Source organism: Lingula anatina, chromosome 1, assembly GCF_051362555.1.
Source record: "Lingula anatina isolate TDL-2025a chromosome 1, LinAna3.0, whole genome shotgun sequence".
Taxonomy (NCBI): domain Eukaryota; kingdom Metazoa; phylum Brachiopoda; class Lingulata; order Lingulida; family Lingulidae; genus Lingula; species Lingula anatina.
The window spans coordinates 16,875,816-16,901,302 of record NC_141767.1 but is presented as its reverse complement, the minus strand read 5'-3'; the positions used below and the strand labels follow the sequence as shown (position 1 = coordinate 16,901,302).

Here is a 25,487-nt window from a genome sequence, read left to right as displayed (position 1 = left end):
TTTCAATTACATATAATTAAGGATAAAACTATAATATTTTTAAAAATCATCTACAAGCATGGCAGAAAACTAACATTTTATTTGACTGCACATTATCTTTTACATATGAAATTATCCCATTTTGTTATGAAATTCTTAACAAAATATTCCCCTAGAAAAAAAACTTACAAACCCTTTTGTCAGATGTCCCACATGGCAGTTCCCTGAGGGTAGAGTCAAATAGATGGCCTATCCAAACTTGCATTCAGGTGGGTAATGGCAATGGTAATGTTCTGATTATGGATCGCCTCTTATTCAAAATTTCGCGCCCATATTATTTCAATCACAATTAAAAAGTCTATTGACATTAGGTAGCCTGTTCAATTTGCTGTCAGTTTATAAAAGCCGCTGGATATCAGATATGGTTGTTTTTGTAGTTAGTACAGGTATATATTGCACTCACTAGTAAATTTTGGAGCACCGGGTTTAAAATCCAGTCCAGGGTGCCATCTGGCGGAATATCCAAATCTTGTAGTTTCGTGTCTCTACCAATCACGTGATCGAGAGAGTTAATCAATCGATGTGCTTCCCTCTTCATGAGTGTTAAACACTGCTAATACACATAATTTCACCACATCAATAATGTAATTCCAGTTGCTTTTACAAAAAAATGATATAATATTTGTATAATTCATGTTGTTTCCAATTTGGTCTGTTTGACATTAAAAATAAATGTTTTTATAGCCAAAAAAGGCGGGTGGATGTCAACGACCTACTAGCTAGGTTATTGCAGCCAGTTGTGACAGTAGTGAATCCCACAAGTGTTTTATTGTATAATCTGACCATAGTGACCGAGAATTTTTGGAGACATTCATCATGGGTGTTATCGACGAGACAAAGAAACTGTATGGAAACGCCACGAACGATGATCAAATGCAGTAAGTGAAACAGATCGTCTTAAATCGCAATGTTTACATTTAGTAATACTACTACTAGGTTGAATCTGGATAGGTTGAATGACCAGGTCAGCATTACCCCTGGGATGCAAGCTCTGAAATATGGCTTTATAGTTTAGCAAAATTGAAAATATTATCTTATGAATTGGCATAATATTTTGGTAACAGTTAGTCTTCTTCCATAGATTCATAATACATATGAACGATGCTCTTAAATCTCACCTAAAGTTTAACACCACTTGTTTGACATATGTATTTCTTACTGGTTAAAGTGTAGATCTGTAAGTTGTCCTGAATTAACTATTATTGACACAGCTGGAATTGGTTAAATTGATGGATGGATGGATGGATCTGCAGGTTTTAAGAAATGTGAGATAATGGTCATAACAATAGCTCTGTTTGAAGTCTGAGAGGTGAAGTGACATATTAGTTAATTTTTTAATTAATTGCCAGGAATTATGCTTAAAGTTTAGATGGATTTTTCATCCATACAAAACAATTAATTACCAAGAATTATGCATAAATCTTAGATATATATTTTCTCCCACACTAAACACTTGTGCTTTTGAGTCTTAACATTTCTTGTTGCTTTTAATTTTCAACAGGATCATTGCTATTGATGAAAGCAGTGAAGAAGAGCCAACACCCCCAGCCCCCCAGTCACCTAGGAAGTTTAAGCACAGACCTCCCAAATCTCCCAAACCCATGGACTGGACCAAAAATTCAGGAAGGAAAGTTAAGGGCACTAAGACTGGCAGAAGAATGGATAATTGTTAGTAATTTTCCTACTTCTCTGGTTCTGAGTTTGACATGACATCTGCTAACTAGGGCGGATCCAGGAAGGACATATAGCTCGCACAAGTCCCCTCCATAAGATCTATATGGTATACTCTTCTTCCTCTCAGGAACAGTATAACAGAATAAGAAAAAACAAACAATTTTTTCATCCCAGTGCCATACATATTGTATTGAAATTGTCCTCACGGACTGTTTTATATTTGCCTAGCAAAGTGAAGCAAAATTATCCCTCCCCCGACCCTCGACCCCCCCCCCCCACCCCCTTAGCAAAATCCTGGATCTGCCGTGCAGTGGCTGGTTGTCAGAACATTCTGTCAAAATTGAATAGAAAATCCAAGGTAAAATATATTGAATTAATTGCAAAACTAACCAAATTAAATTAATATATTAAAATGGCATGGCTATATTTTAGTATTATATTTTCAGAAGATACTGTTTCCTTTCAGTACCACATTTTGTGAAACAGTTGAAATAATTATTTGCAAGTATATCAAATTAATTATAACTGGTCTTGAATATAAGGCAATTAAAGGGATAATAACTCTTCATATGATATCTATATTTCACAATAAAAACATTGTGAACAACTCCTAGAAATATAATATATTCTGTTTTACCACAAAAATGGCAGTTATAGCTATTATTATGATATCTGAGCTTGTCTTTTGACCATGTGACCTCCATTGATGTCTGTACTCTGTTATAATCTCTTAAGAGATTTTAACAAAAAACCAAACTTTTTAGAAAAAAAACCAGGGACTAACTTTGAATGTAAAAATGGATTCATTAACCATTGGTAAGTATGGGAAAATTGTTGTTTACTCTAGGAAAATTCATTTTTTGGCCAAAACGAAGAGTTTTTATCCCTTTAAATATTTGGCTATTTTAGTCAACTTTTTGCTGAGTCTTGTGGACAGTAAGGAAGAGTTTGGTGAGCTTGACATCCATGACTATTTGGAGCCAACGATGTCTGCATTTGGAGAAATTCTCTCAGAAGAGGAAAAAATGAGGGTAACTTGTGTTATCTGGTATACATCTTACTACAAATACATTTCTTACAACTGACTTTAATAGTTATACTTGTTTTAAAAGTTTTAGCTTGAAAAATCGTGATAAAGTCCTTATTTAGAATAGTAACTGTTGTAAAAGTGCATTGTTTTTACAAAGCTTGCAGTTAATTGAGACCCAATATTCTGTATTTTCAGGCATGGAATGACTTTATAAACCATTCAGAAGAGGAACAGCAGCAGTTTTTACAAGGTCAACAATACTCTGAGGAAGAAGTGACTGATGCAGTCTTTTTGGATGCTGATGAAAAAGATAATGCCCTTTCTGGCGTAGGAGGGTTGGGAGCTGATGACAAGAGAACAGGTAAATTATTTTTTGATATAATATGATTGTTCACATTTTACACATCTAGTGCTGAACATTCTTGTTACATAATTTGGATATTTTTATTAAACTTACTGTTTAAGCAATATGTTAATAGAATTCTTTATTGAAGGTTCATAGGTTTATCATTAAAGTTATTGAATTGTATTTAATATTTTTACAGTCCATCCTGCTTTCACAGCAGAGGAGTGTTTCAAGAAAATTGACAGCAATCTTAGAGGATTATTGTGTAAAAGACAACTTCCAAAGGTAAATTAAGTGATTTCATTTGATTTAAAGAGTAAATGTTTTATCCTTAATGACCTACTGTAACCTGTTTGCCTTAGTCATTTGTGCAGAACACTGTAATTTCTTGTATGGGCGAGAGGGTTCAAGCTTCAAGGAAAATTACTGTAGGATATGGACTTGGGTAAAATTTATCCCATGCATCATTGCAGGGTTAGAACTTGTCTTGAATTATACCAATGTTTTTCCAGGGCATCCTATCTGCAATAGAGGAGGAAGTAACAGATTTCTTCAAAGAATGGCAAAATTCTGTTTATATTTCAAAGATAGCAAATCCCTTTGAGAGATTGTTGCTACATGCAGTGTGCCAGTATCTCAGTCTGTCCTCAAAAAGTACGTATTTGTGTTGAACAGGGATTTTTTTTTTTTTTTTTCATTTCTAAAATTTGTATATACTGGCTTAATAACAGTGTTATTTTTCAATTTTGTAAATTCACATGGACACGAGATCCATTGTCTTCTAGTCATTCCCCTTATTCATTTTCTTTCCCACTCCCCTCCCCCAATCCATAATGATAAAATTTAATATAGCCACTGCTTTTCATTTTCACTATTCATATGCAGTTCAGTGATTCATGACATAGTTTTTAATGTGCAAATAAAATTTATTTTTAGATAGATTTAATTGTGTATAAAAAATTATTTTCAGGTTTTGATCATGAAAACGCCAGGCATACTCAAGTGGAAAACCCACTGGACTCCTTTTCTCCTCCTGATGTCACTCTCATTGAATATCTAGAGTTGCACTCTCACTGATGTACCCATTGTTGTTTGTGCACAAGCAGTATTATGTGTTTGTAAAAATATTTATTAATTTTAGAATTAATATGTAAACACAAGAACACCAATGTTGACAGATATTTGGTATTGTAATCAGAATGGATGTAGAATTGCACAAGAAAATGGGTGTAGTATATCAGATTCTGTCATATTTCATGGGATTGATATTATGGGTTGTTAGAGTACAGTTGTAAAAGCTTGGAATTGTTCATTGATTTATTGATGGTATTGCCCATCCTCCTGTTATGTTCAAGTTCTGTTAAAAAAGTACATTAATTTGTTCCATGGCAAACCATTATTTGTTACAAAGGCAAGAACCACAGATTTTGCAATTGGTTCTTGAATTACAATTTAGATTCATCAGATCAAACATACCATTCCTTTCTAATTGATACCCCTTTGTGTATGCTAGCCACAATATGCATTATATGTTAATATAGATCTTTTGTTGAACATCATAAGCATTTACAGGCATATTGATTTTATCTTTTATGTTTATACTTCACAGCAGCTTTTCATGTGCTGCACAATCAATATGATGAGATCAAGTGGAGATATTGAAGACTGAAAGTGTTGTGGCTTATTACAACTCTTATGTTAATTTATTGAAACCTAGTCTTATTGATAAGTGTTCAACTTATTGTACTTAGAGCAAATTGCTATAGCCTACAGCTGAGCATCTTTATTTTTATCCATGTAGCTCTTTTTGTAACCTAGAGAAACAACAGCATTTGTCAGCTGTACTATTTGATGTACGGGTCAGTTAAATAAATGCTGTTTCTATACTGTTTGATGTACGGGTCAGTTAAATAAATGCTGTTTCTAAAATGACAATTTTTCATGTAATATTTACTTGTTGTTTTGGTATAGCCATCCCCCCCCCCCCCCCCCCCCACACACACACACACACGTGATCAACGAGGTATTGAGAAAGAAGTGGCCAACCAGAAATATTCTAACAACTCGCATTTGAAGTCTCAGTCAATGTTTAGCAAAAAATTATATTCTCCAACAAGCTAACAAACCTGACTAATGAAGAGACCACTTTTTGTATTTGTTAAAAAAAGTTTAGAAATTTTAGTTTTCGATAGTTAATGATAGATCCAAGCATTAGGTTAACCCGCTGACAAAAACAAGATGAAAATGCAGAAAAAAAAAACAAAGGGCAGGTCAAAATCCCATATGTGAAAGGAATATCTGAAAAGAACATCAATACATTGAGAAAGCACAACATCAGGCATCTTCTAAACCACACAAACAGCAAATAGAGCTGAAGCCTGAGCCATATATATAAAACTATACAAATATAATTTATTGCATAAAATTCTCATAAAATAATTTAACATCATTATAAAATTCCATATTAAAATGGTTAACTGATGATGCAATTGAAAACTCTCTTACTGTTCCATTACATGAGATCAAACAATACTGATTTGCACCCAAGAAGAGTTGAGCATCTTTTTTTCAGTCAAGCCTTTGAGCATAACTTTATCAAGTCATTTACTTTCATTTCTCCAGCAACAGTTTTCCTTTTTACTTCTTCTTGGTGTCTGAGAGTAAATATGATTTTTCTGATAGTTTTCTTGTATTCTGCACTTATCAATCTCTTATAGCACTGGAAAGTTTCTACTTCAATGTTTTCTGCTAAACCTTTGTGATGCTGAAAGTATAAGATGACAAAACTGAGCAAAAAAAAGGTCAAGTTGAAAATTCAGTGCACCAAAAATTTGTCATGTCATGTTTTTAATGGATACAAATTGTAATATTCTTATTATTTTAATATTTAGAAATTTACTAACAGTGCCTTCATTATTCATTAATGAAAAACAAATTGTTTCCAAGAACTATATGTAGATTTTCTCCCGAGGCAAAACAACGTTTCCTCCATCATTTCTTCCTGCCTTTCTGCCTTCCACTTCCCTACTTAACATTTTTTTTCATATGTACCAGTGTTCTAATAATATGGTTGCATTACATACTATAAATCCAAAAATAACATGATTTTGAAGGAAGTTTCTGTAACCATGTGTTTTAAAATTACAGATCTCTCTGTCAAATTTGATGTTAAAAAAGGGTTGTTTTTAATAAATTCCTGTCACAAATAAAGGTAATTAAATGCTTAAAATCTCAACTTTGAGAAAATGAATGAAATTTCAACCTTTCCCAGAGCTTCTTTGATAAATTTTCTTCCTGCCTCCCGCATTTTCTCAGTTTTCAGGTCAGATCTAACTTCAATCTTTGGCTTGTCTCTTTTCTCCTTGAAGAAAGTTTTCCACTTAAAGTACACCTTTTTGGCAGCTAATGCTATGTCTTTGTCCTCGTGTTTTCTCATCTTGTTGATTGTGTGACCTAAAACAAGCCATATGTAACTGTTACATCCGTCAACTTGTTTGCAAAATTCTGTCAAATTGATTCTTTTTCAAAAAAGTTTAAAATTACTTTTGATCTTTTTATGGCAATATAAACTGCATTTCATAATTTCCTCAGTTTATTGGGCTTCATAAACAGTCAAAGATGAATAAAAAAAACAGCAGTTACAATTCTGAACATTTCCAATATGTCATCCCTATGGAGTTCCCACTACCATTCTGATTTTAATAAAAGTGTACAAAGGAATTTACTTACCTATCTGTGTGTCTACCATAACTTGCCTAGAGGGGATCTTTTCCTCCAATTTGCTCATTGTCTCAAGTATCTTTTCTTTGCTTTGGCCCTCTAATTCTAAAACAGACTTGCTGTAAAATACATCCTCTACTACCACCACACCCTAAGTCAAATGAAAGAGGATTTGGAGTTGAAAAATATCATTTCATTCATACTGATTTATGTATGTAAAATTAATGTCTACAAAATATCTATCATCCAGTATACTGGAACCTTGCATGATATTTGATACTTTGGTAGAGAGCACCCAGCACATATGCATGTCTAATTTGCCCTTGACAATGCACCAAACAATACACAAGTATATATTCAATGATTTTGAATTTTAATCAAATCTTTTATCTAATGCAAATTTTTTATGTGTGTGTGTGCTAACTTCTTACATGGCAATAAAAACAAGAATTAGAATGGAAAAAATAAATTCACCAATGTTCCCCATTTTCTCAATAAAACTCTACTACTCACTGGCCAGCACCCATACTCGAAAAAAAAATCTGTCAGAAGGCGTTTCAGGGCTATATCTCAGGCCTTTTTAAAGCCGAATGACCTGAATGAATGATTGCAACATGGCTGCCTACCCAGTTCACGTAAGTGACAGTTTTACTTTGTTAAAATAAAATTTATAAGAAGGTGATAGGTGATAAATATAATTAGCATGTAGTGTGTTTCTGAATGGGAGTTTATGTTATCTTAAAGAGAAAAAGAACTATAACTGCCGACTTAAAATAAGTTAATCACTGTGCACTTGGAGATACTCAGTACGTTAATTTATTATGTCCAACTCCAAGCTGTACAAATGTACATGAACAGTTTACCTGTAATGATTCAATTGTGGACTGCTTTAAGCTCTTTTTCTTTGGCCTAGGGATTTTTTCCGACCTAGGTTCTCGTGGGGTTTTTCTAATAAATTTATCCATGTATAAATACAAGGCGAGGCGACTAAATCAAGGCAGGTATGACTATTTTATACTCGGCTCTTTCCTTGCCGTTACCTTGACCTTTAGAATGAGAACAACCACACACAACCAGGAAGTAAACAAACGGCTTCACTCGTGGGATCACCTGTGGCACCGCGATCGGATTAAGTATAAATATGTGATTTATATGACATAACTTACAGCTTCATATTCAAGCAGAGTGACACTTGTTGTCTTGAGCACGAACGCTGTAAGTTCTTTTGGTACTGTTTATTTACAGGACCTGTCAACTTCGTATATTGTGTAAGTTTTGTTTTCATTCAAGGCCTTAAAATAGATTTGGAAAATACATTGTACAGCTCTATGTCAGGATTTATTTTGCTTCTGTTGAAGAGGGCAACGTTTAACGACTGGTTTCTAGTTATTGTATTACTGACCATATATTTTATGAAGCATTAAAGAACTGGTATTAATTAAGGTCTGTATTTTGTTTATAATTTCCATGTTTTTTTTTAATTTTTTTCAGAATAGGCCTAAGAGAATTGAAAGGACATTGCATAAAAACAAAGTTTGACAAGCCAGCAGTGACGTCTTTGACCTAGCTAATCTAAAGAATATATTTGTATGTAGACTGTTTGTGCACAGCATGTGTGATCTTTATTCTTGCAAACATGAACAAGAATTAAAACGAGTGACGAAGGAATGTGATGGTTTGTATGAAGATTTGAAGAAAGTCAAGACAGCATGTTGTACTGTAGCCCTTCATCCATCAGAGGTGGGACAGAGTGCTAGCTTTGAACAGACAAAGAGGAAAGGTGAATTCAAATTATCAGAAGAATACTTGGTTGTAAAAAAGGAATTGGAAAAATTAACAATAGAGAAGGAACAGTTGAAGGCCGAAAATGCTTTATTGAAAAAAGAAGCAACAGCAAACAAGGTGTGCATATCACAAGAACTGTTGGAAGCAAACAAAAAAGCCCAAAAAGAAATTGATAGGTTGATCACTGAAAATGCCTATCTGAAACTGAACTCTGACAAAAACATGGAGATTCTTATTGACCACTGGAAACAAAAATGTGAGAACATGGAGAAAGAGAACATCAAGTTGAAACAAAAACTTGTCATTTTGGAAAGGGAGGCAGAAATATATCAGTCAGTGGGTCGGCTCAGTGGCATGAATGAGCAGCAAGTTGAGCAAATGGAGATGTGCAAAGTCAGCCGTTTCAGAGCCAGGCCAATCAGCCAGGAAGCCCCAGTTAAAGAGTGTTCCCGCTGTCACCAGTTTTTCATAGCTGAAGAACAAAATGCAGGACATTTACTGTGTGAGTATCATGAGTTTCCACCTGTAGATTTTCCCATGTGGAGTCGTTTGCTTCCTGGTGAGGTTGTGGAGGCTCTAGTTGTTGCTGGTTGTATGGGTTTTAAATATTGGATTTGCTGCGATCAGTTGCAGAAAAGGAGACCACAAGGTTGTAAATATGGTCCACACAAATTCCACTAAGCTGCAAAATTATAATAATGACTAATACCATTGTTATGCTTCTTTTTAAAAGGAATGTTGAAATATTGTGCTTCATGTTATGTGCATAATATCACTGCATAATGCAGTTACCCATACAAGTATGTCTTGTCTTAAGAGAAGCTGAAAGTAATGTCATGTTACTCGTTGAAAGGAGTATTCTGAACACTTATACAAAATGTCTGTATTTGTTCATATTCCAGTACTCATACTTGGTATGTTAGTCATAAGAATGAAAATCAAATCATTTGTGTATAGTACTTGTATACATCAAATGCTTGTCAGTGTCGACACTCCGCTGCTACAGTATATATAAGGGCTTTCCTTTGCAATGCAATATCAGTGCAATCTTGTTTGTTTGTTTGTTTGTTTTTTGTATTATTCTCACCATTTAAATGTCACTGACAAGATTCTAATCCAGGTTGTCTGGCATTTTTTTAAGATTCAAGACTATAAAGATTGGCTTTGTATCTTAAATGTCACATATATAGGCCAACACTGAGTGTCAAAATTTGAGCAACAAACTTTCAAAGATAAGAACAATGTTGTGTTGAATCAGAGTCACGAGTGAACTAAATTATATAACTTGTAGGACTTTCAAACTTAATTCCATATATCCCTTTGAACTTTAAAAGCCTACAGTGCCAAACCACCAATTTCAAATGGGGTGGAGGGTTTCTGAAAACATAGACTTCTTACCCCCACCAGTTCACCCAACTTGGTAGCAAATTTTGATACAAATCAGACCATCCAAAAGGGCAGTTCTTTGGAACCTGTTAACCCAGTGTCTGCTGTGCTGCATCCCTGTTATTAGATACCATGACTGTTGCACACTGTGGCATGTTTTTGCTGGGCTAACCAAAGAGATATCTTTGAGCTTACGAACAAACCAGTTTTGACCTCTCAAATTCTACATTTCAGTCAAACATTTCAGTTGCTCATTATTAACACTTGTTATTCTTCACTGTTAAAGTATTGCAGAAGATTGTGCAATTTATTAGTTGCCTTGCAAAAACTCTTTGTCAAGTCATATGCTTTATCAATTGGTGAAGATTAGTATTAATGAGTATAAACATAGTCACTTTTTTTTTCTTTTTGTTTTTTTGTGTTGCAATTATTTCATTGGTGGTGGTTATTATAAGGACCTAGAGTGCTTTTTTTTCTAATGACTATGTTTAATCTTATGGTTTTTATATTAATTAATGCATTGTTTATCTTTCAATCATTATTTCTAAGTATAATAACTTTCAAAAAGAATAGATATGGGTATTTCTTATGATTGAATATTTTCAAAACTGATATATCAGATATGTGGAAATGTCTGGACTCTGGTCTTAAGTTAGCAAGACGGGCAATTGAAATGAAGTAAATATGTGCTTTTGGCAAGGTTTTTACATGCATTTTGTTATATTTTATAAGTTTGTTTTTTTAGAGAAAAAGTGGAATTTAATAGAATGAGTGGCCACTTAACATTTTTTAATGTATCGAGGTCTTTTTCTGTCGCAGAGCAAGGTGATTGGTAGCAAGGGGTTAGGAAATTGCACCCAAGCTACTATAATTATATTTCTCCCATTTTCTTTATTATTTTTATCATTTCACATTCCATGGAGATACCTGCTGTCTGAAACCCTGATATAGTGTAAAATTTAATGAGAGGAACATTGAATACCCAATGTACATTACCCAAGTTATGACTCTGTTACAAACTGATAATCAAATGAAAACTATATTTTCTTAGAATAAATAAAAAAAGAACACTTGTGGCTATGAAGTACTAGTAAATGTAAGTGTGATAATTCATTGTAATTTTATTCATGATTGTTATTATGTTGAAATGTATTTTATGTTTTGGAATTGGCATATTATGTTTATGCTCAGCAGCTTAAGATGCATTTTGAAGTCAAAATTTTGTCACTTAATCTGATCAATTCCCACCATTCAGTTTCAATAATATAACTTAAAGGAATACCAAAGGATGTAGTTTCATGCCAAAGGATGTAGTTTTCAAAATGATACTTGAATGGATATTTACTGCTTACCTTCTATGCTGTATATAGCCAAGGCAGATGAGTTGAGCAATAATGACCAAAAATTTAAAGAAGGTGCAGTTTTAATGTGGTTGATCGAGAGAATAATTTGGTTTATCCCTTGCAATTTGCATGTCGACTCCAAGTGATATAAGACATTGTAGAAATGGTTAAAATGCCTAACAGGGAAACTACACTCTTTTTATATGTAAATTTAAATTGTGTGTGAATGTCGCTGTTACAGATATGTTTGATTATTGCAGTGTGTAAATACGCTGAATAAAAACAAAATTTTAAAAAGCAGATATTGTGTTAAAACTATTCAGTACACCATTTCAGATATTATAACATATATTCACAACAAAGAGGAAATTTAACAGCTTTATGATTATTATATCCATGAATCTCTCATGCATTTTTTATAACTCAATTTGTAGGACCATTTACACCAGGTTAAAATTGGTCCCAGAAACTGGACTCTGCTAACTACTTGTATATTTGGGTTTAAATCAAACCTGATGTGAACAATCCTCATAGTATTATCTTATTGTTCTTAAGTGTCTCTTACACTCACAAAGAAATGGGAATTTTTCTTGCGCAAAAAATGTCATCGCTCTCCTTGTGTGACCTTGAATTCCTGTATACACGTTACCACTAGCACGTAGATACTAGTTTGTTGAATTTTTTTTTTTACAAAATGCACTGGATCACATTTCCTGTTTTATCCACTTGACAAGAAGACAACAAGTTATGGACCAAATTGTTTACTGTGTCATTAAGGATTTCCATGGCTATATCCTTCACCCCTTAATTTAAAAATCTGTTTTGGCACAACTCCAGAAGGACAGGAGTTAACTAGCAATTATGATTCTTCTTTAAAAAGATTGGAGTTAAATTGGAGAGTACATATGTTACCCCTCCATTGTGCCATGCATTCACACAAAACACCGACCTCTTAGCTTGGAGGGGAATGCATATATATGATAACAATACAACATGCAATTTCTTTTCAGGAGGAGGGATCATTTTCTCAAAACTTTTTTTTTTTTTTTTTTTTGTCGTCAAATTGGTTAAAAAATCATTTTCTATAGCTATAAATAATAGGACCCTTGGTATCAATTCAGATAAAATGGTACCAGACACTGCCTTTAAGATAAATGTTCATCAGAACATCCAATCCCATTTATGATTTGTAAAGGATTCATGCTGTTGAACATTTTGGTGACATTTCATAGCTGAACATTATATACGCACTCCACTTTTATCACTGAAGTAATATCACCATATAGCCTATTTTTATTATGTGCCATTATATATTTAGTAGAAGAGGACATGTTTACAACATAGATTTTCACATTTAAATGAAATACTAATGAAAAATCATAGTGGGAGTGTGGGCCGATGCAGTACCCTTGCATGGTACAAGTACCAGCATCATAAAAATAGATATATATCCTGGAAGCTGCCACAGGAATCTTTATAATGATTTAACAAAACAACATGCAACTTGCATTCTGATAAGTCTAGTTTATCTTCTCCTGACTCAAAATAGTATTATCATATTGTGAATTCTAAAAAATTTCCATTATCTTCATTTCTGTGATACTGAAGTAATTTGTGATGCATATTATGAAAATCTTTTCCACAACAGGACACAATAACAATGAAAATAAATAGACCAAAAGGCTAACAAACTTTTTTTCTGTAATATCATCAGGGGAAATTTCAATGCAATGTTTACTATGGCAAATACGAACCTTAGTCAGCCACCGCCTTATCTCACATTTTTCACTCATGTTTTGTGTGGAATACACTGCACACCAAAGGGACTTTTACACCATTCTTAAAAATAGATGACTGAGACATGAATCTACTCCCTGTGCTAAAGGACTATTCGGTGACATGGTACAGTTGTCACATCCATTTCTCCCCACTGAAGCAACATAAGCCCTTTTAAATAATGTTTTATTGTCATGCACTTGATTTTTGACAGTTCATTTTAACCGTATGAAAAACAACAGGCATCATGTGTCAATTAATGGCAGCATATTTGAATCTCAATGCTAAAGAGACCACTATAATGAAAAGGTTTCAGCCCATGCCATTATTCTGACACACATTAAATTAGAAATGGACCCTTTCCAAGGGGATTTTGTTCTTTTCTTTATGCTGATAAAAGGCATTCATTCTTGTGATGTGATACTAATGACTTTGATTTTACGACACACAAAAAAATTATGATACCAAATAATAATTCAGTTTACAATACTTTTCCTGAAAATAATTCTAGATCAAAACTGATAAGAACATTAAAATCACTTAATTTGTAAGAAAGTTTACTTATTTATTTGTTGTCTGAAACAAGCATTAATTCTTCAATCCCACAAAAAAGTAACAGGCAGAATCACAGATACCAAATGTAATAAGATAACTCGGGATGGAATTTGAAACAATCGCGACAACATACTTTACTAGGAAAAACATTTTTTATTCCTCTTGTCCAAGTTAATTGCCTATTACTTAATATCCTTAATGCTTCAACCATGTATATGATTTAGAAACTTTATTTTTTGATGCATAAACCATTATGTGTAGTTCCTAGTCTGAATATATGCCAGTAAAAAATCGGATATGTTTATGTAACATCAAGAATATGATAAATCCACACAAGAAAATTTTTCATCTACTTGTTTAAAAAGAATATAGTATCAAATATCCAAATCTACCAAGTTAAATGGCATGTTTTTACCAAGCTATTTGTGAAAAAAATTAGTGAAAAGATCAGCTGATTTGATTTATAATTTGACTTTCTATAACAAAAAAATAAATAAATAAAATAAAATAAAATAAATTTAAAAAAAACTTTCTTTCAGGCTCTCATTATATGACATAGCATATTTTTATATCCTGGGAATGAACTGAAAAATAATATAATATAAATGGGTCTTATTAAGAAGCACAATGAAAAGTATAAATACATAGATAACAATAAGAACATCTTTTGTATGAGACAATTATGGGTCTGTGACATTCTTGACTTTTGATGTGTCTTCATTCTTGTAGTCAGCCTTCCTGTACCTGGGTGATTAGAGCCAGCTAAAGTTGACACTAGCATTCCAGCACTAGCTTAATTCAAAACCAGTCCCGGACTCTATGGCATAAAGCAGTTTGTTCCTCATAGTTTCTTCATCCTTGAATTCTGGCAATTTGAGCAAGTTCATACATGTGCTGGCAGTAGGCAAGCGTTCTAGTTCATGACCACCATAATGAATGCAAAATGCTGGGTAAAGATCCTACAATAGTTAAAACAATAGTTTAGTTCCCTTGATAAAATACTTACATGGTATAATGCTATTCAAAGTAACACAAGGTTACCACAGGGGCATGTGACATACCTTATGCTAAAAATTTTAAGAATCTAAAAGTAAGTCAAAGTAACCTTTTCACAAACCCATCCAATGGTCTAAGCATAAGTTTTTATATTCAACATTTTGTGCCTTTTTTCGAGTTTGGATTAACAATTTTTAGTGTCTGTACAGGCAAAGATAAGTATGAATATACATGTAGCTCTACAGACAAACTGATAGATGCATGGACTGGAGCCATATTCATAGCTCCCTCACACAAGAGTGGTGGGGGCTTTAAATGTAAAATGGCAATAACATAATGGTCCATAACATACTTTTGTGGGGGGTTTAAATGTAAAATGACAATAACATAATTGTCCACGACATAATATGTTTTTCTTGTTATGAAAAAAGTAACTTAACTCACCTTGAATCCTAGAAGTGGAGGTCTAGAGCAACTAGTGACAAACTTCAGTAACTGTCTTCTCTCCACATCATTGAGGCTCTCTGCTACTTTCCAAAAAGTGTTGATCACAGGGTGGTCTGCAGTGTAACCACCTATAAGAACAAATGAGAGATAAATCATAATGCAGACAAATGTAAGCAAAAGTGGATAAAAGGGATAAAGATTAAATGTGGTAAGTCTCCAGTGAGTATATGTATCAATTAATAAATATCATTCTATTTCCATTTGCAACAACATATAAGATGAGCAGGATGTTATACTTAGGCTATCACAATAACATTTACCTGAATAATTTGTATGCTGTTTCAAGTCCTCTATATCAATTGGCACTGGAGCACCAGAAATCAAGACCTGGAGTTCGTTGTAGTCAAACATACGCAGCCACTCCAGGTTGATCACATCTGCTAGACCACTTCGAAAAGCATGTGTATGAGCTCGAATCTGGATTGAGATCAATCAAAGATGAATTTATAAATGACAAATAAGACAACAACGGATACAATATTCAAGGCATGCAGTGAGCAGCCTATTTTAATATAGCAAAAAATCAATTATCCTGAAAAATTCAACAATTTTCTGTAGTACACCACATCTTAACTGTTGACAAAATTAATATTTACTGGCTCATTACTGAATTTCCAATTTATAGATTTTCTCAACTGTTTTGAATACAATAAGCTCTACTTCATGATAAACTGAAAATTATGAAATTTTTCCATTTCATTTTATTTTTATTTCATTTTATTATTTCTTGGGGGCGATACATATACAGCTATGATCATGCATCATATTCCTTATACATACTTGAACATGCATCTAGTAAGAGAAAACTTACCTGTCTGTTAAGTCTGTAATCTGCCATGAGATGAATGTATTCTATTCTGTTACTACTTGTTACAGGGATGTTTCTACCTCCTGGCTTCAACTCCTCCACCTTGACAAGAACAAATTATTTTTAATCAATTATTCACTTCCTTTGCATTCAATCAAATAAATTTGTATGGAATCATAAAGATGCACACTTCTAGCTAACATTTCCAACATTTTTTTTTTATTATTTCAATACAAAATCATTTTTTTTCAGATTCATAATGATTTCATTATTTTTGGGCCTTTTTACTTAGTTACGTACTTAAAACCACGGGAAACATAAATTCTGCAGTCAGACAATACTTACTGAAACTTCTCCTAGTTCACTGTTTGCCACAGTAAAATCTAAGCCCAAGTCAGAAAGATCACCCTTGTAATTTTTGAGAAATAAAAGATTTCTGAAACAAAAAGAATTGTACTTACTGGATTTGTAAACAGAAACTTTGTAGAAATGTGAACAACAGGAAACCACAAAGTATTCGCCACAAACATATACAGGTAAGAATACTGTAAAAAAAAAAATACTCACTTGTACATCTCTGGATCCAGAGATGCTAAATGATGAATATCTACATTGCCTGCTTGTCTACTGAGCACTTTAGACAAGAAGAAACTGGCAAATGGAAGCTCTATCAATAGGTTGGAATATAAGGCCTGAAAACAGTTTTAACATCGTGTAAATTGGAAGAACTGGTGCACCTCATAGACAAAAATAAAGCAAAACAAGACAACTCAATCAATAGTATAGCATTCACTTTTCACTTTCTTAAAAATCTATTACAGTGACAAGTCATAATAGGGCTTGTTTTCATTTTTTTTTTAATTCAGAAGCGATCTTTTTTTTTTTAACGAACCCACCTTTCCCAGCATTCTGCCTAGAAAGTAGAAGTGGTTGGTGAATGACTCTACCAGCACCTTGGCCTGAGGGTTGGGGTACAGCAGTTTGTCTGACGTGTATTTAAAGAAACCTCTGTTGGGGTCAAACCCCGTCTTGAGCAACTCTGACAGGAATTCCCGAAAAATCCCTCCCCCATCTATCCCAGCTTCATCCAGTCCAACTGCATTCACTAATTGCACCTGCATTCTTAGCTTCAAATTGGGCTCTGAGTGGGAAAAATAATATATGTAAGATAATGCATAATATTTAATTAAGTTTAGCATGAACATAAAAGACAGTACATCTTAAATTGTCTTTAAAATATCTTTTCATCAACACTTCACAATAACTACTTCCAAAAGTTAATATATAACATATTTATTTATTCTTTTAAGGTGATTTATAAAACAGTTTCGATTAACAAATCTTACACTTATTTTGTCTTAAACATTTATGCATGTATAATCCTTTTACTACAAACATGTGACACTCCGCTCTATGGGTTGAGACTTTCTAAATAGATTTTTGTTATAATAATTGCTTACCGTTATCAGGTGACAGTTTTTCAAAGGCATCTTCATAGATGTAGTTCCTCCTAATCAGCACCTGTATGTGTGGACCACCAAAAAAGTGGGGCTCCCCCTGGTTCTCTTTTTTGTCTTGGAGTATCAGCTTACTAAATATCTGGAATTTTTTATAACAAATTAAAAACAAATCTTTTAAAACTTGTTGGGGGGTATCATTTAAATGATGGTATATAAAATTTTTCTATCGTTCTTGATTGTTTAATTAAAATCATTAAAAGACTGTTTAATTAAAAATCACGCCATCTAATTTTAATCATCATGATAGTGACCCTGCATAATCAATCCTGCCTACCTTCACTCTTTCCTGAAATGGCACTACAAAAGGGATTTCTGTTAACACAGTCAACTGTCTGATTTCAGTGGTGGACAATGGAGGTCCATCTTCATCTGAAATGAAGAGGTAAAAAAAATTAGTTTTCCATGAATCAAGGTTTTTGATTAAAATGAAATAAATAAGGCACAGAAAAAATATCACAATTTACAAAATATACAATAAACTTCATAAGTTGGTAATTATAACTATAATTCTGATAATTAAAACCTAAGATTCAGTAAAATTAAATGTGTATAGATTTACTCACCCATATAGTCTTTCAAACCCTACAAAATGATAGCAGATAAAATTAAAATATCATCAAATTTTTCAAAGATGTGGCACAACAAATTATGAAAAATATCGAAAATTTAAAATTAAAAAAAATTGGTACATGTTATATCAAGAAATGGATCGACTTCATTTAAAACTTTTATAGTTTGTATTGAATCAAAAAATAATATATAAAAAATAATAAATAAATAATAATAAATAAATAGTTCTACATGCATTTTGTTGCTCTGATTACTATTATAATTTATTCCCTACCTCAGCCTCCAAGCCTGCACCAAATTCTTGTCGAGTAAAGCGACCTGCTTTAAATATTTGAGATGGCTAAAAATATTATAAGAAATAATAAGGAATAATAATAAGATGAAAATTACCTCAAACACCAGAAAGAAAACATTTTATGAATCCATTTAAAATAAAACAGAATATATGAATAACCTGATAAAATAAAGTGTAATTATGGATCAGTAGTATTTTAATATTCTAAATGAAATTATCTAAATTATCATGATTTTCATTTTCTTACACCTTCTCTGTATCTTAAACTCAAAATATCATTGAGCTTTTTAGGTGTAGCAATAAGATTACTAAACCCTTACCTTATCTGCAAGTATGTTTACTTGATTTGACAACCAATGATTCCTGGGGCAGAAAGGACGCCTTGCATTTCTCAAATACAGCTGTTTCACCAACTGTGCCATTCTCTGAATATTAATAATTAAATATCATCAAATAAAAATTATCAAATCAACCTGCTGTATAAGAATGTTTTCATATGAACTTTAGCTCTGTGTAGCTACACACTGTTCTAACAAAGCAGTTTACTGTTTAGTATTAGACCTTGAAAATAAGCCTCTTTAAAATTGATAATCGAAAAATTGCCATTTCTTATAACATCTATATTATAATCATCTTAAACAAAATTCCTTTGACAAATGCAAAAATTAATAAACAAGAAAAGAACAGTCATATATAAGGCATAGTCATCACAACCTGAAATAAAAAAGCCCATGTCTGCTTTTTCTCCTCCAGTTCTTCCTTGGATGTGATTTTTTGCTTCACCCCAACACTCTTCAGAGCAGACACATATTCCTGTTGAAGACTGCGCTTGGATTCTGGATGGGCAATCTCGATGATACCCAGACAAGCATCACGCAGAGCAGCGCTCATCAAGACCAGCTCAGCCACACTGAAGGGCATATGAGAGGATTGCTCACCTAAGAAGCAAAAGAATGGTAATAAATAAATAAATAAATAAATAAATAAATAAATAAATAAATAAATAATCGTATTTAATATTATTATCCAGTGCCATTTTGATTAATACGAAAGCATCTTAGGGCATCCTGTACATTTTACAGACTAATTTCTTATCTCTATGAAAATCTTGTGACAAAGGAGTCTGTAATCGGAAAATGTTATTTAAGGAGTCAGTAAATCATCCTGCTTTTCATACAGCCATCTTTTAATAATAATTACCAATATCATTATAGAGAGCACATCAAATGAATAGTTAGTAACATTTTTTGTACTATCAAACTTACCTTCATCTCCAAAAAACTCGGCATCATGTAAAGTAATAATATTATGGTTGAACAAAGTACAGAATGAGGACAGCAAGGGTACAATCTGGTCTACAAGGTTTTGGTGCATCTGAAGTCCTCTGGATAATAACTGCAGCAGGGATGTGCTAGACCTACATTATACAAAATGATGCAAATAATATCAATAAAAATATCAATTAAAAATATTTAGTTAACTACAGAAAAAACAGCTAGTCCCCTGTTAAAACTCACAGCTATGGATTATCACAAGCTAAAGACTTTCAATGTCAACTTGCTGTTGACTGAAATAAAATTGATCAAAACCAAATATTATATAAACTGATTAATAAATTTTCAGTTTATGTCACCGTTTTCAGTTATTCTTACCCTGTGACTGTTGGAGCACATACAGACACACACAAATACCACAGATTCTTCAGGAACAGTTTGTTTAGGGACAGTGAATATAGTAACCTAAGGAGCAAAAATGATAATTTAAAAAAAATATGAGAATGATGGAAATTCAATGTTATTGATATAATATATCTGTTCAAACTGTTCAAACTATGAAAAATTTAAGAATTATAAAATTCACAGCAACTACAAACATTTTTGAAAAAAAAATTATCACTTTATTAAAAAACAACAGTACCCAGTCAAAATGCTTAATCCATAGAAGACCTACCTGACTTTATGAACTGTTAACCCATATTTAGACATCAGAGTGTGACAAAGTGTGCACACAGCAGACAAAGTGGTTTCAGATGGGTCTCTGCTTAGGCTGATTAAAACACTGTTCACAAACTTTGGGGAGTCTATGACCTGAACACACTGCTCCTTTACTGCTACAAGACCTTCAGCAGTTTCCTAAATATATAATAAGAACAGCTAAGCAATTTAGCCTTTTTTGCCCATTGCAACTTTTTGAACTATTTTCAAATCCATATGTTATATCCTGTAGATCTACTGCTCTACTGCATTTGTGCAAAACAGCAAGAAAAAACTGAATTTGAATTTACTTAAGAGAATTTACTTTGAGAAGTGCAACAAGACAATTTCTTGGCAACACACAATCTTAACTGATCAGCATTTTTTTGCTCAATATTTTCTTCTTTAATTTTTTCATAATCTTGCACCATGTAATTGTAGCTTAAGTACAAGTACATGAAAAATTTACATCTCTTTTACAGCAACAAGACCTTCAGCAGTTTTTTTACATATAAGATGTGATTTTTTTTTTTGTAAAACAGTTTTATGACATAACACTTTCAGTTATATTATAAAATTGCAAAAAATGAATTTACAGCTGTTTAAATAAAACCGTAGAATGATTGGTGCTAATTTTCTTATTCTACCTCTCTAAATTAAAACTTCCCAGTATGTATTTAATAACCAGTGACCGGTTTTAAAATTTGTGTCCCATACTTACATAGTCCACAGTGTCCATCATTTCCTCATCATCAGAGTCAGACTCCTGTCCAGAGTCCCTTGTTAATTTTTTCCCAGGTAAAGTGATAATGAGTCTCTTCATCACCTGTAGGTAGTGCTGGAAGTCTCTGGGTGATAGCGTATCTACAATAAAAATTGCACTGAAGTACCAATTTGAAAGAAAAAGAAATCCCCTTGCTTTGGATTGAAAGTGGATTTTAGAATAATCTATTGACCATAAATGCACAACTATATCAAGGACAGGAACTTCATGAATTTCTCCTCAAACAAAGAAATTTCATCACATACTTAAAAGAGCACAGCAAAGTTCCTTTTTTAAAAGCAAAGTGAAAAAATATACAATCCTGGGCTACAAATAATTACCAAGTTTTGGTTTTGACAGAGTTAAAAATGCATGGAGCAGCCATGGTGACGCAGTGGTGCCTTTCCTGTAGTCTTGGAACCTTTCTTCAGTATCAGCCACTCCTATGTTTGCTTTCATGTTCTCTAGGTCTGGCGCCAGGGCATGGAGGAGTTCTACGAAGGGGAAATTCCACTGCTGCCCACAAGCCATGGCAGGGAGCAAGAAGTAGCGTACTTGGTCTGAGGGCTGAGAACAGAAGAACTCTTGGCAAAAGTGGTGGATTACCATGTCCCTAAAGCCATATAAATAAAGCATATAAAACCACATTATATAAATCCACATTCATATTAATCAGTACAGCTTTAACTATGGTATTGTGGTATATTTCATTTATAGTAAGTAAGGTAATATACACTGTTTTCCCTGGCACATCAAAGACAAAGATACATGTAGTACAAAATGAAAGGATGCATATACTACAGTTTTAATACATTGGAATACAACATGCACCCTACCTGAATTCTTTGTCCTCTCTATCAGCTATAAGCTCCAGTGGTTTCTTTAACAGGTCATACAAACTTTCAGACAGGGGTGTTGGTGGTTTGGTAGTTTCTTCAAAACAAGCTGGGACTCTAGTCTCAAATACTGTTTTCAAGTACCCAAAATATCCTGTAAAACAATTACCATATAATTCTAGATTCAGAGTCGCTGATATTTAGGTATTGAATTATATCTTTTCAGTGAGCACAAATCTTTATCATCAAAAGAAAGTTTGGTCATTACTTTCATTTCTTACCTTTTTTCATGACTCCAATGTACAATGGTCTCAAGACAGTTGTAGTTGGATTTTTCATCCCTTTATATGTGTCTGATGAAGTAAAAACCTCCAACATTCTCATAGGGACTGCTATTGGTAATTGTTTTGATGATATAATGGACAGGTACCTGAAATACAAGTATGAAAGTATTATATATACATTCCCCTCAACATAATTTTAAACTAGTTGAGGTTAAACAGTCACTTTTCTATTTGTTTGTTCTTTTTTTTATTCCATTTACTTGTGCAGATGGCTTTATTTTTGAATATATATCAGTTTGAATAACAGTTGAACTAGGTGGAAACTAAATAGTCAAATTAAAAAACAACAATAGAATATGGGTGACTGTCAATGATAAAATAGACAGTGATCTGATGGCATTTGTGTAAATATTTTTTGTCTTACTTAATAATGTAAAAAGAGCAGAAAAAGAGTACACGAGTACCAAATTTAACTGAGTCATAATCATTCTCTCTGTTAAATCAATACTACTTTCCATCTTACCTGGCACAAAGTAATGTAAGGGATTTCACTTGGTACAATCCAACAGGTAAGTCCCTGTTCAAAAGCTGCATTAGCAGGTCCTTATGGTACACAAGTAACTGGCATACTGCCAACTGATACAAAAATATATAAATATAGTACTTGGAAATTCAAAATGAATCAAACAATGTATTTATATAATCTGAAATTGAACGCAAGTGTTAAATTTTAACCCCGACAAGCAAATGCAAATTTTGGCTAAAAAAAAGAATATGTATGCAAAACAACACCTTAAAGCAATAATAACTCTTCCTTTGAGATTCAAAATTCCGCAAGAAATACATTGTAAACAACGCCTGGAAATATATTCTGTTGCATTTTCCCACTAAAACGACTGTTATTGTAGTAAAACTAAAATCTGTGCTTGTCACTTGGGCTTTCGATGCTTTCTTCGCGGTCGACAAGTGCATCCGTTGCTAATGACGTAATGGTGTCACGCGGATTCTCGCGTTCATTCGAGACCAAAATAACATGGCGGGAAACCCTCAGACGTAAGTTGCGAGTTTTTTACAGTGCGTCGGATAACGAAAAGCCCAGAATTGCACACATTGTAGATATAAATGCATTCTGAGCAAAAAAGACGAATATATCTTATGAATCTTATAATATTGTTATATAGTGTTGTTGTCTGCTTTTCCCGCGGTTTTAAGTAGGTCACTAGAAACTATCGCTCGATACGAGAGGGCTCCGTCAGTTAAAATCTCTTAAGAGATTTTAACAAAAAACCGTACGTTTAGGAAAAAAACCCTGGATTAACTTTGAATGCAGGAATGGGGTCGTTGAACATTGGTAAGTACGGGAAAATTGCCGTTTTTTCCAGGAAAATCGTATTTTTGGCCAAAACGAAGAGTTATTATGACTTTAAATTGACTTTTGTTTTAATAACAAACTAACAGAAGTTTGTTTGGTGTATTTGTTCACAATTCTTATCACCCTTTCATCAATTGTGTGATATTATTAAACTTATCAGTGATATCAAAGTGACTATTTTAAATTATCCAGTTATATTATACTATTACTAAGATAATGAAAAAATTAAATCTGTGGGACTGGGCCTTAGGAGATGTCACCATGCCTTACTGGTGACAATTCAAAATCAATTCACTTCAAGAAGACCTTGCAATAAAGTCGAAACCTCTTGATCTCTGTTTGACACTAAGATCCAGTATTAGATTTTTTTCTAGCAGTTACATGTTTCTTACCAGCCTATCACTGTCCTGATCTTCTTCAAAAAAGAAAAGCAACCTCCTGATTAGCTCAGCAACTCTGTTCACATTAGCTGTGGATTGTTTTACCTTGTTCAGCTCTCCAATATATCTATCAAACTCAGCTCGTAGATCTGATTTCTTTAAAGAATAATATTCAAAGTTTAAAAAAATTCAATTTCAGTAGTAGGTTAAATCAATTCAAATACAAATTTCATTTAATACATCATATTCAAACTGAATGCAAAACTTAAGATTTAAAAATAGTAAAAAAGACTCAATTAAATAAGTTCAAAAAATAATAAAAACCTCTTCAAATGATTGGTGCAATCTCAAAATTTCTTCTATATATTATAAATTATAAAATAAAAATTTTGGGGACCTATTAAATTCTATTCTTACCCATTTCCTTCTCACACAAGCAGATCTGTAAAATGCTGATATTTTAGTAACACTGGCATTTTGTTGTCTAAAAGCCTGAAACAACATCAAAGAATATTTTAGAATCATATATTTGAAGCATAGAGTATTACAACAAACAGAAAAAAGTTGAGGTCTTAAAATGTAAAGACAACATCCAAAGAAAGTTCTAGTTATCAATGACTGGTTTTATATATATTTATATAAGTTACAAAAGCTTTATCTTCACATTAAAAAAAATGATACATGAAACTTGTAAGCAACAAACAAACTAATACCTCTCTCTTCTCTCGTTCTGCTTGGGCTCTTTGCAGCAAGGTATCCTTTTCTTCCTGGAGAAAAAAAATCAGTTATTGTGCATTTGGTATTAATTTTCTTTAACATGAGATAATCACCACTTTTCACTTGACTGTTTATATCAAATCAAGAACGATTTATAAAAAGAAAATATAAGGTAACAGGGCGAAAAAATAAAAATACCAACGGAGGGCTCGTCCGGGAATTGAACCCGGGACCTCTCGCACCCGAAGCGAGAATCATACCCCTAGACCAACGAGCCAGGCAAGATTGCCGGCTCATTTTTTAAAATATAAAGCATGCTTTTACTATTTCGGTACTTAAGACATAACTAATGACATTTTCATCAAAATAGTTCATCAGATGGTTCGACATTCGTTTCTTCTAAAAGTGTATATGATCAAAATTCGGTCACGAGCTAATAATGAATCATAGTGACATTACATTTTTCCTTAAGAGCGTTTAGCGATCAGTGACAAATTTGCGAAGTGAGAAAATACTTAAACAATTCTGCTGTTACCTTTTTACTAGCCCCTCTTAAAGACTGTACTGGCTTTCGTCGAAAATCCCCTTCAAAGCTCCACATTTCAAATTACTCGGGAAATAAAGAATATTCGGGAGCCTCTTGCGACAATGTTGATATAATGTAAAACGCACGCGAAAATATCTGCATGAAATAGTAACTGCTTTTTGTATATTACAATATATAACTTTTGTATCAATATAAATAGTTATTATCATTTTTTGTATTAATTTTCTTATTTTTTTCGTAATCTTTATGCTATTAAGATAGAATA

General features: G+C 33.0%; 5 protein-coding genes and 1 non-coding gene across 11 annotated transcripts in view; 2 read left to right on the top strand and 4 right to left on the bottom strand.

Annotated features, from left to right (window-relative positions):
- Positions 1 to 529, bottom strand: part of LOC106177096 (uncharacterized) — a 33,203-nt gene extending 32,674 nt beyond the window's left edge. For both annotated transcript variants that reach the window (XM_087009780.1, XM_087009788.1), the window contains exon 1: positions 169 to 529. The gene's annotated coding sequence lies outside the window, so the exon portion shown is untranslated. The remainder of the gene's footprint in view (positions 1 to 168) is intronic.
- Positions 530 to 728: 199 nt separating this feature from the next.
- LOC106177070 (R3H domain-containing protein 4-like) lies at positions 729 to 5,024 on the top strand. Its single transcript, XM_013559735.2, has 7 exons — positions 729 to 917; positions 1,541 to 1,707; positions 2,623 to 2,744; positions 2,939 to 3,104; positions 3,289 to 3,374; positions 3,602 to 3,743; positions 4,060 to 5,024. The coding sequence occupies exons 1-7, from the start codon at positions 856 to 858 to the stop codon at positions 4,164 to 4,166; spliced, it is 852 nt and encodes a 283-aa protein (XP_013415189.2). The 5' UTR covers positions 729 to 855; the 3' UTR covers positions 4,167 to 5,024.
- Positions 5,025 to 5,479: 455 nt separating this feature from the next.
- LOC106177099 (transcription elongation factor A N-terminal and central domain-containing protein 2) lies at positions 5,480 to 7,872 on the bottom strand. Its single transcript, XM_013559780.2, has 4 exons — positions 7,673 to 7,872; positions 6,819 to 6,960; positions 6,352 to 6,542; positions 5,480 to 5,853 (listed from the first exon to the last, which is right to left on the bottom strand). Exons 1-4 carry the CDS (start codon positions 7,772 to 7,774, stop codon positions 5,662 to 5,664), a joined length of 627 nt encoding a protein of 208 aa, XP_013415234.2. The 5' UTR covers positions 7,775 to 7,872; the 3' UTR covers positions 5,480 to 5,661.
- On the top strand, positions 7,429 to 11,623 carry LOC106177098 (uncharacterized). 5 transcript variants are annotated; one of them, XM_086999831.1, is made up of 2 exons: positions 7,429 to 7,444; positions 8,301 to 11,623. In XM_086999831.1, the coding sequence occupies exon 2, from the start codon at positions 8,421 to 8,423 to the stop codon at positions 9,273 to 9,275; it is 855 nt and encodes a 284-aa protein (XP_086855957.1). In that variant the 5' UTR covers positions 7,429 to 7,444; positions 8,301 to 8,420; the 3' UTR covers positions 9,276 to 11,623. The 5 variants fall into 5 exon arrangements, with proteins under 5 accessions (XP_086855957.1, XP_013415232.2, XP_086855954.1 ...); XM_013559778.2 differs by lacking the exon at positions 7,429 to 7,444 and adding an exon at positions 7,877 to 8,024; XM_086999828.1 differs by lacking the exon at positions 7,429 to 7,444 and adding an exon at positions 7,890 to 8,077.
- Positions 11,624 to 13,268: 1,645 nt separating this feature from the next.
- LOC106177100 (ubiquitin-protein ligase E3C) lies at positions 13,269 to 25,375 on the bottom strand. The gene is made up of 25 exons (XM_013559782.2): positions 25,211 to 25,375; positions 24,672 to 24,725; positions 24,376 to 24,450; positions 23,971 to 24,114; positions 22,730 to 22,842; positions 22,204 to 22,352; positions 21,923 to 22,076; positions 21,428 to 21,699; positions 21,045 to 21,187; positions 20,301 to 20,482; positions 20,003 to 20,089; positions 19,616 to 19,767; positions 19,065 to 19,288; positions 18,671 to 18,775; positions 18,330 to 18,395; positions 18,049 to 18,067; positions 17,760 to 17,854; positions 17,426 to 17,564; positions 16,862 to 17,106; positions 16,533 to 16,657; positions 16,311 to 16,401; positions 15,969 to 16,067; positions 15,418 to 15,574; positions 15,095 to 15,225; positions 13,269 to 14,613 (listed from the first exon to the last, which is right to left on the bottom strand). Exons 1-25 carry the CDS (start codon positions 25,274 to 25,276, stop codon positions 14,443 to 14,445), a joined length of 3,258 nt encoding a protein of 1,085 aa, XP_013415236.2. The 5' UTR covers positions 25,277 to 25,375; the 3' UTR covers positions 13,269 to 14,442.
- Positions 24,881 to 24,952, bottom strand: Trnap-cgg (transfer RNA proline (anticodon CGG)). Its single transcript has one exon. It is a non-coding gene; the product is annotated as a tRNA-Pro (tRNA).
- Positions 25,376 to 25,487: the final 112 nt, after the last annotated feature.